This window comes from Antedon bifida, chromosome 2 (genome assembly GCF_963402885.1).
Source record: "Antedon bifida chromosome 2, ecAntBifi1.1, whole genome shotgun sequence".
NCBI lineage: Eukaryota > Metazoa > Echinodermata > Crinoidea > Comatulida > Antedonidae > Antedon > Antedon bifida.
In genome coordinates, this window is record NC_136227.1 from 30,752,254 (window position 1) to 30,762,992 (window position 10,739).

Consider the following 10,739-nt stretch of genomic DNA (forward strand, 5'->3'; position numbering starts at 1 on the left):
TCCTTTTTTAGTTGTGATTTTATTAGAGTTGACTGTAGAGTATACAGGTATAACTTTAGTTAAGGAATAACATTCTTTATTCAAAGGAATATCAAGTGCAGGCACTCAATAAAAAAGTATATAAACAAAGATGACAATTTAGTCAATTGACTGTTTATATTTACCATTGCTGAAAATATTGTACTGTATATACAATGCTAGGTGCTAGGTAAAAATTGTCTTGGTATAGAAAACTTTAAATTACACGCACAGTTGACCGTGTCATAAGTTCACAATAATGTATAAATAAAATATTAAAGAGATATCATTTTTTAGTAGAGTATTTTGTGCATGTCAAATATGTATTTGTTTCCGAACACATTGGCAAATGACAACGCCCTTACAATTTCTCATAAGTGAATAACATGTCTTGAATTTTATTTCACTTAAGTGTGGCTGGATTGGTGAATACGATGCTTAAGCATTTTCTTTCTAGATTTGTGGTTTACGATTGTAATTATGAGACGTACACAATATCCTAATTAGATTTCATTATGTATATCCTATTACACTAACTTAAATGATGACCACACCTTCAAAAACCACTGTTTCCTATGCTATAGTCAAAATGTCTGAACATTTTAATGTCTATGTCACCCATATTCCACCTTATCATCTTATACAATTTTATTTTAAATTGACAATGAACAATTGAACAATAAAAGAAATGAATGAATAATAACTTTCAATTGGTCATGGAGCTTACTGTAATAGAGTTTAAGAATACCTGGAAATTAGCCAGAATTTACCAAAAAAAGTACCTGGGCCTTTACTTCCAACTAACAAATGCATCACTAACATTTTAAAAATAATATACTTTAAAGACATAAAAATCCATATACGGTATGTTTGAAAGCCTAAAAATATAGCCTAGAATTAATTAAACCTCACCAGAATTGATCCACTAACTAAATTATAATCAAATATTACCATACATTGAAAAAATCATTATTATGTCTTTAAAATCTTGAAAAAGCATGATTATTGATTTACCAAAGGAAAGCCACACCTTTCCTGTAAACTTTTTACCTGAACGATAAATAAACCCACCGACGACGCCAGCCTCCTTTATCTATTTATAGTTAATGTGAGCTTCCTTTAAGTTAAGATATGCTGATATAGGCTAATTAATGTACCAAATAAATAACACAAACTACACGAGCACACACTTGGAATTAAGAATATTTAATTTTAAAATGATTTTCTCCCATGATACTGTAAATCTAGCTGCATGCACCAAACAGGTATAAATGCTTATGTAATTTTACACACAGTGGTTCCAATATACATCTATAATAAGACACAAACCTAATCATATTATTATTAGCTAATTCTTTTATAATCAACGACAGGATGTCGACATGTTACAGGACCATACATCATATCAAATCCTTTATAATAAAATGTTTGCATGTGATACTGACTTGCAATTTTAATTATTTATTCAACTATGTGTTGGGTGTGTTAACCCTACAAAAAGATGTACAATAAATTAAATTTGAACTACCATATTTATTTTTTTTAAAACTCCACCATAGAACATCATTTTGAATAAACACCCCACCACCTCGAATATTATTTATTTCCCCACCACATGCATTATACACAATATTGCATTATAACATATTTCTATTTGTAGTAGAATTCATTGAATGACATGATCTGTAATTTATTTATTTTATCTTATCTCGATATTAATTATGTTTTTTTTTTTGGGGGTATTTATTTTATTACACTCAAAAAAACATTACACTCAAAAAAATAAACGCCTTCCCTGAATAAACGCAAATAATAGACGCCCCGGGCCATTTAAAAAAACTGTATGTATTTAGTGAGTTAACACAAAGAATCACTAATAAATTTAATATCAATATTTTAAATAGTTTATAAAGGTTCTTGCTAAAAAAAAGATTTCAATTATGAAACCTTTATACCTCAATACAAATAATTACACTCGGTGAATTGGATTCTATAAAACTAAAGCAAAGTGTTGTAAGCTGAAATGTCTTTAAGATCCCAATGGGAGAGCGAGTCTGATTTAATTTCCTACAATTCAACATGTACATCCTAGGTTTCGCACGTAGCACTGTAGATCATGCACAACTTTGCAATATAATTTGCTTTGATTAAAGGCCAGCTCTGGGCAAGACTTTCCATTGTTTATATAGAGATATTATAGTGAACTTTAATTCTATATGGGTGTACTGTAGTTTATATGGTGTACGGTGTACATAAACAATTTTAGCGGGGTTTTATGATATTTCAGGAACCGAAAACAGACACAAATAAGGCACTGATTTAGATGGTTTTATGTACATGCAAGTATTCATGCTTGTGTACTTTATTATATTCTTTTGTATATAAGAAATACAATCATATATATAGACCAAAACAAATTTAATTGAAACATATTACAACTGAAACAATTTCCTCTTTTAAATTTGTGAATTTAAAAAACTTCACATAAAAAACTTTAACATTCCATTTTCAGTGGGGTCAAATAAAGTTCAAATGAAAGTTAAATTTTGCTAATAAACTATGTTCATATTAAAAAACATATTAATACTAAAATACTACAAATATATTAAAATCTTTATAATTGTATGTTCATGATAAAAATCTTTAAAATTAACTTTGCATAAAATAATGTGTACAGTTTACTGTATATTGCATTTTACATCTTAAAATTTTATGTCCAAGATATAAAAATAAAGTTATATTAAGAAATAATTGAATTTTTTAAAATATAATAAAAATGTTGTGAATATATTGTGAACATTCGTCCAATTGAATACTCAAGTGAATACAATCTTAAAGTTTACAAAAATATTCTTAAGTACAGGTAGTACATAAATTTGCACTTATATTTTTGATACACAATATATTAAATAGTTATATTTTGGCACGGTATTTTGGCAGTAGTATATTGTATACAGTACAAAATGTAACAACAGTTTTCTTCGACAGGTTCACCTTTGACCTTTTATTTACGATTAGACTTTTTACTACTTGTTGTATTCATTTCAACCAACATTGTATCAGTGCCACAGAAATCAAGCTCTTGAGGTTCTTGGTGTCGACGATAGTAAAATAGATTTGACAATCGAAAAACCTGTTGACAAAACAAATGCTCAAGAATAAATAAGAATGCAAACAACAACTTTCCTCTTTGAAGTGAAGAAAACACCACCTTAGAAATTCAAATTAAGTTGTAAAAACTGATCTTTAATTGACGTTGGTTTAAAAATTAGACACCTGCATATTATTATGCTATAAAACACTATCATAACTCATAACTGATGAATACTTTTATTACAACTTTTTAATTTGTTGAATTATACAATAAATATATTATTATAATTATATGCAAATATCAAATCCATCAAAAATATCGGAATTAAACAAAATAGAAAATATTACATCAAAGAAGAACAGACAAAACATAAATCAGGGGAAAATATGACTGTGCAAGGATACTTATATCTACCACTTATGACAAAGACCAAAGCTTACAATGACATTTTTTTATCGTTTAGTAATACTTACAACAAATATAGCATAAACAATTCCAATGAGAGCACCGACAAACACGTCGCCAAGATGATGTTTGTTGTCCAACATGCGACTAACACAGACATAGAAAGCAAGGTACAGCAGGCCAAGCTGTGTGAATGGTTTTAATAGGTAGGAGCCATTCCAACTCCATCTGCTCTCAAGGTATAACTATAGCATAGAAGTAAAAAACAATGAAATAATTAGATTTTTTCAGGGCCAATGTTCGTGTAATTCACCATATCATGCGAATAACATATTCCAGAAGGAAAACAAATCTATGGGAATTAAACTCCCCTGAAAATAAACTTTAGAGACCACAAATAAGGGTCTTTTTGACCCCTATATAACCACTGACTAATGTTTTGGAGTAATTACACAATTAGAAGTTAACTACACATTATCTAAAGCTCTGTCTCCATTATCAAACTTTATGTGACAAAAAAATGTGATGTGCCCAAGTATGGAAGTGATATGCACAAATATGGTAGTGCTTTGACATCATCATGTCCATATATGGGCACATCATATTTTTTTGTCCCATAAAGTTTGGTAGTGTAGACATCGCTTAAGGCCTGTCTACATGTGACAAAACAATGTGATGATGTCATATCACTACCATATTTGGGCGCATCACACTTTGTCAAACTCAGTTTGATAGTGTAGACAGAGCTTTAGAATTATAGTTTAAGATAAATTTTACAGGCAGTGATTGGGATGAAATATTTATATTTCAATTAAAGATTACAGTATATTTACCGTTGTATATAACATGAAGTACACTGCTAAGGCTGAGTGTCCTGATGGGAAAGACCTCCTGGAAAAAAACCCAATACAATATATTTACTTAAATATTCTATGGTAAAAAAGTTTTTATAATTAGATATTTTTACAGAACTTACTCATCACATTAATACAGTAACATAAATTTAATCACTACAAAAAATAGTGAATAAAAACATAACAAATCTGTTATGAAACTAAAAATTTGAATTACAAACATTTTTAGTAACTATTATACTGTAAGTACAGCAAGTGTTTCTGTGAAAGGTTGTGTTCAGGAAGTGAGAGAAAATACTCCCATTTAATACCCTGGATGGGTTAAGTATTTTTTTACAAATTATTATTAAAAAAAAGTAGGCATAAAGCAGACCTTGATGCTAATACTTCTTCAATAGGTCCAGTGCAGACATCCTCCTCAATATATGCTTGAATCGACCCATTTTTACAATCCACAAGAGTGAAATTTGCCTGGCAGACATCCAGAAAATTTGGCCTTAATCGTCCGACAATGTTCTTAGTGACGTCGAACGTGACCATCGTGAGGAACAGACCGAAAGCAAAGTGGATCCAGTATTTGGTAACTTCGTAGAGTACGGGGTGGACCGGAATGGAGCAGCAACGGTTTACCGTGTCGGGCTGCAAGTATTGTATGCCTTGTTGCTTACGTTTGTTGTATGTAATGATTTCTGCAACGAGGACCTGCAATTTAATTAAACATTACAAATTAAATTGTATTTTGTATGCAAGTTAAAAATTTTAGATCACAAACAAATGGACCTATATTAGATTATACATATTTTAAATATATTTTCTAATTATATTATTTAAAATATATTTTTACAACAGGACCAGCCAATTCTGGCTTACAGTATGAGTGAACAAATAATAGCAATTAAAAAACAAAAATAACAAGTTTTAACACTCTAATAACACCAATTAATATTGACCAAATAAGCAGAGGACTCAAACTTTTTTTAAAATATAATATTAGTATTATCAATGTTTCTTAAATAAATTTACAGTAATTTAAAAATCTGTCATTTCCATGATTTTTGTAAATTAATCAAATATACAGTAATGAAAGTGGCAAGCAAATAATAATATTAATAAATTCAAATTATTAGCTTTGCCTATACATAATGATACTGTTCATCATTTTATAATAAAGTAAGTGTAAGGGACAAAGTCTGATGTCATAATCTGTCTGAATAACGATTTGGTCTGCCTGTTTAATTTATGCTGTAGTGTTTCACATACGTAAAATACAATTTCTAATTATTGGTGTGACTAAACAAGTGTTTGCAAGGGAAGCAATCAATTTGACAGTAGCGTTATGTACAAGGATCAGCAGAGAACTTCCCTTGTTGTATCAATGGTATCTTTAAAGAATAGTTAAGCTCTGTCTACACTATCAAACTAGTGATCAAAAAAGGTGTGAGGTGCCCAAATATGATAGTGATATGTCCAAATATGGTAGTGACATGTCACATTTTTTGTCACTTAAAGTATGATAGTGTAGACAGAGCTTAAGAAGCAGTTTTGTAATTGTGTAGTTTTCCAAATATGTTATGAATAATTCCTTGGACTACGTTATCCACGGATGAAAATGAATGGAATGACAATGAATGTTATTACTGTAGTTTGGTAATAATGGAGTGCTCACTATAGTATATCTATGATGCAGTATTTTAGCGTAAAATCGTTTCATTTTTGGTAAATCATCTAAAAACCTAACCAACTTCATTTGGTTACTCTTTTTCTACAATTCAACACGTCTAGTGAATTATTAGTTGACTGTTGCCTTGTAAAGTGGTGACAGTTTGAATCACTCATTATTTTGACACTCAAATTGGAGAATTTTGGTTCGTATTCATGAATGCGGACTATCCCCTTTATATGTAATTGTGCTTGCTGTTGGAATGGTATGAAATAAAAAAAGGAAACCATTGATGACAAAACAAGGCTTACTTACAATTAAACAGTTCATAATGATTCCAACTCCATACACCACTCCAATAGGTACAGTAGATGGTATGTATGGGTAGCTTATTGATTCATCATCACAGTAAAATCCTTGAATGAATAACGGTAGATCCAATCCAGGCACACGGAACAAAATAGCAATAATTACAACTATGAATTAAATAAAAAGATTACTCTAATTTGTGATGATATCGCAATAAGTCTATAATATTTAAGCCTACATTACGACGGGCAACAACGAATTTATGGCTGGCAGCGGTGCCTAATTTGACAGTTGTTTTACTTTTAAAACACAAATAACTGCCTAGGCCTACGCCTACTTTTATAATCAATTTATGTTTGTTGTTGTTAAAATGCAGATACTGAGAATGAGATGTGTTTTTAATACTGACTCTGTCTAGAATACAAGTAGTTTAATGTATGATAAATACTTCTTCTAGCCTAGACTCTAGAGACTAGGCCTAGTACTACTACTAGGCCTAGGCTAGGCTAGATACTTAGCTGGGCCGGGCCTAGTCTTCTTCCTACTTACTAACTAAACTAGGCTAGCCACCGCACAATTATCAATAATCAAAACAAGATGTAAACGGTTCAAATAACTTACCAATAACAAAAACTAAAACATCTAAGCCTACGAAGATTTGACTGGCACACCTTTTACAAGACGCCATCGCTGATACGAATTACAAAGACGAATGGAAGATCAAATTATCATTAGTAATCTTTTGGTAGTCAAAATCGAAAGCAGATTTTTCAAAAATTAAAAAAAATTAGTGTAGAATTTACCAATATTTACGCCCTCTATAGTCGAAAGTATGGAATTGCCAGACAGTAGTCCATTTCGTGTAACGTTTCTGTTCGATAATCTTACAAAATACATTACTGAATATTTAGGTACTGTAATTTATATTCTTTTAATTGCAACATTATATAACATAATATAAAGTAAATAATACATACATATGTTCAATGTAAATCCTTTTGGCAAAGTATAAATCCAAAGGTATGTAAAGCAAAATAAATCCACAAGAAATATGGTGTACTGGTCCCTACTTTCTGGCTGCTAAATTACTACTGAGCAAAACAAAAGAACTAAGTATACAGTGTGGTAAATACCAACTGCATGCAAATCATATGTAAATGAGATTCTTTGAATAATTGCATACTAATTAAAACAAAAAATAACTGCATCATTATTCCAGCCAGTACTGTAGACTTTAAATCTATAGTCGCATAGACCTAGGATTAAAATAGAGAAGGAATGAATATTTGGAAGATTGCTTCTTCTTACAAAGTTGGCATATCTTCCTAATTATATTCTTATATATTCAATAATTGTACAATTATAAGTAAGAGACAAATTGAAAGGACAGTTGGCACATCTTCCTTATTACAGAAGCATTAATATAACCTTTACTATTTTCCAAGCGGATTATTTTTGTCCCTCACCACTCACCTAAACCATAATGGTAGTTTCCACCTTTATTTCGAGGTCTAACACAACTAGCTAAAGCACTTGACCTGTGACCTTTCATCAAGGCTAGCATATCTTTAAGGATTTCCACTACTGCAACCCAACCTTCTAACTGAGGATTGTTTGTCAGGATCTCTTCATCCTTCTGCCACACCAGAGTCGACATCATCATCTGGGTCTATATCTGGTGGAGGTCTTACCTCTTGATCTTCATCGTACTGTAAGGTCATGTCAATGTTCAGAAGTAGCTCCTCTATGGTTTCCTCAACATTGTAGTTAAGAGGAGTGAACTTTACCAATGAATAGTCATCAATCTAAAAATTGAAAACAATTTCATGGGATATCTTTTTCTTCATTTTAAAGCTGTCTACACTATCAAACTTTGTGACAAAAAAATGCGATGTGCCCATATATGGACTTGATGATGTCATATCACTACCATGTTTGGGCATATCACTACCATATTTGGGCACATCACACTTTTTTGGTCAAACTAATTTGATAGTGTAGACTGTTGTTTATACTAGTCTTCAACGTTACAATGTTTTTGTTTGTCCATCATTTTTTCACATGGTACTTTTTAATTAAACTACAGTAGGTAGCCCACCATACTGTAAAACCCCACCTTTACATTTGCAGTGGCTGTCCCAGGATGTATATAAGAAGAGGGATAACAGAGCTTAAACCTTGTAAATTAAGGGGTACACATTTTTTTTTACAAAAAAATTCAGTAGTTTATATTTCCTTAAACATTCAAGCTAAAATGTTATTACCAGTGTAGCAATTGCCTGATTTAATTTCTCAAACTTCTTGCTGTTTGTGTGAAGATCGCCTATCAATGCATTTGTGTCAGGGTCAAGAAATCTATAACAAAAATAAAGGTTATGATAATGATATGAATCAGTAGTGGAAATGATGTTGATTTATAATAATTCTCCCACATTATATTTTTTTTATTTTATGTCTTCACTTCATGTGGCCCAAGGATTACCAATAGTAAATTTATCACTGTCCTATAAGATAGGTGGTAATCCCCCAGATACAACAGGGGCCATCCTGGCAACAATAAACAGAACGCTTAATACTTACTTTTCAACTGACTGTTTATCTTTAGCACTAAGCAAGTCCATCTTGGTCATGACATTAATATGTGGTATCTCAAGGTTCACCATAGTTGATAAGGCAGACATTGTACCTATGGGAAATTTACATTAAATCTATTAACTTGCTTTAAGCTCTGTCTACATTATCAAACTAGACAAAAATATGTGATGTGCCCATATATGGAAATGATGATCTCTACCATATTTGAGTATATCACTGCCATATATGGGCACATCACACTCTAGTTTGATAGTGTAGACAGCGGTTAATGAATGAAGATTTTTTTTGTCTCGGGTATAATTCCACCCATTTAGGTCATTATGTACCGTAAAAGTATTTTTCTTTTAATCTGAAAAGGATGTTAAGCATGGATAGAGATCTATTTTTAAACCTCCTATTTCCATACTTGCTAAAATTTTCTTTTTGTAGTCTTTGTAATAAAAGGTGAATGTTATACTTGAAGAAGACAGGGATTATTATATCATGGAGGAAATATGTCCTCCATGGTTATCTATTAGTTAATGATTTTAATTGTTGAACTGAATTTGACAAAACATTTGCTTTAACACAATCGCATGTATCTGATTGGGACTTCCATTGCCTCAACGACTTATTTTATGCTGAAGCGTTTCATGAATCTGATGCCTGCTTAATATTCTGAATAATACCTGTAAAATGGCTTATCAAAGACTAACCAGAAAAGAATTTAGAAGTGTCAATCATGAACTGTGAGTCAATGAGGAACAGGCCACACAGCCTAAAGTCCCAACTCTGTAGAAGCTCTACAAGCTGCCTCATCACAGGGATATGTGTGTATAATTCAATCTGGCCTAAAAATATGGGTAAAAAATGAATATATGTAAATATAAATGATATATGATACCAAAATATTAAAGCAACGAATATTAAATTGAAGCACATAATAAGCTTACAGTACCATCATGGTTATTATGAAATATGGTTAATACTGAATATAAGCATCTTATATAAATAGACATGTATTTTAATTACTATAAAACTTACTCTAATTGTCACAAATGTACAACTGTATGCAATATATTCATAACTGAGAATTCAAATAATTGTGAGATGAACACACACAAGAAAAAAAAAGCATCATGTTTATTATCATAGATGCTTTTAGGAAACAATGAAAATCATTGTCCTACCTGGACAATCGAAGATGAAGTAATCACCGTCCGTCTCTCCTATTTGTTCCTCTAACCAATCAAAATTCTTTGCAAAATACCTAATTACAATTGTTAAAAATTAATAAACTAGATATGGAATTGATAAATTAATAATAAAGCAGTTTTATATATTATATATATTAATTTTTCAACAGATTTTTTCTTCTGATACTTACTCCATGCAAAACACAAGACCTCCGTTTGGTCCAAGACTTAGTGTTGAATCTTGCATGACATCATCAACTTCAATCAACTCACGAATATCTATGAATAAGGAATAAGCATACAGTAGTCAGTTAACCTTAGCGCATACAATAAATACTGTAGGGCTACAGTTCAATTTATTAATAAAGAAACCATGGGTAGGCTTAGTTATCCACCTACCCACCAAAGTTAGCGATAATTGGTCCATGAAGCCAACTTAGCGGGTAATTTAAACTAAGCCAGAGCGTGCCCATACAAATGATACAAACCTGCTAGTACAGGATAACTGAAATACTCTGCTGCGGGATCAAGATTTATGATAAAGGCTGTCCTCTTACTGTTCTCAAAGTGTTGATGCATACGACTGCAATAGGTAGACTAAAAAAAAAACAAAAGGAACTTTTAACGAT

At 31.2% G+C, this 10,739-nt stretch overlaps 2 protein-coding genes across 2 annotated transcripts in view; both read right to left on the reverse strand.

The window, feature by feature from the left end:
* Positions 1-7,971, reverse strand: part of LOC144834541 (transcriptional adapter 2-alpha-like) — a 51,612-nt gene extending 43,641 nt beyond the window's left edge. The window contains exon 1 of the mRNA XM_078689384.1: positions 7,318-7,971. The gene's annotated coding sequence lies outside the window, so the exon portion shown is untranslated. The remainder of the gene's footprint in view (positions 1-7,317) is intronic.
* Positions 2,848-7,111, reverse strand: LOC144834545 (phospholipid phosphatase 2-like). The gene is made up of 6 exons (XM_078689396.1): positions 6,962-7,111; positions 6,347-6,507; positions 4,745-5,073; positions 4,351-4,408; positions 3,586-3,762; positions 2,848-3,151 (listed from the first exon to the last, which is right to left on the reverse strand). Exons 1-6 carry the CDS (start codon positions 7,026-7,028, stop codon positions 3,023-3,025), a joined length of 921 nt encoding a protein of 306 aa, XP_078545522.1. The 5' UTR covers positions 7,029-7,111; the 3' UTR covers positions 2,848-3,022.
* Positions 7,972-10,739: the final 2,768 nt, after the last annotated feature.

What these genes read in the sequence shown, in the direction of transcription:
- LOC144834545 (XM_078689396.1), bottom strand. Translation starts at nt 7,028, where the DNA reads ATGGCGTCTTGTAAAAGGTGTGCCAGTCAAATCTTCGTAGGCTTAGAT. An exon ending in TGTTTTAGTTTTTGTTATTG is followed by an intron (nt 6,508 to 6,961) that starts GTAAGTTATTTG and finishes TTTAATTCATAG; the next exon opens with TTGTAATTATTGCTATTTTG. An exon ending in GAAGAAGTATTAGCATCAAG is followed by an intron (nt 4,409 to 4,744) that starts GTCTGCTTTATG and finishes GTTTTTTTCCAG; the next exon opens with GAGGTCTTTCCCATCAGGAC.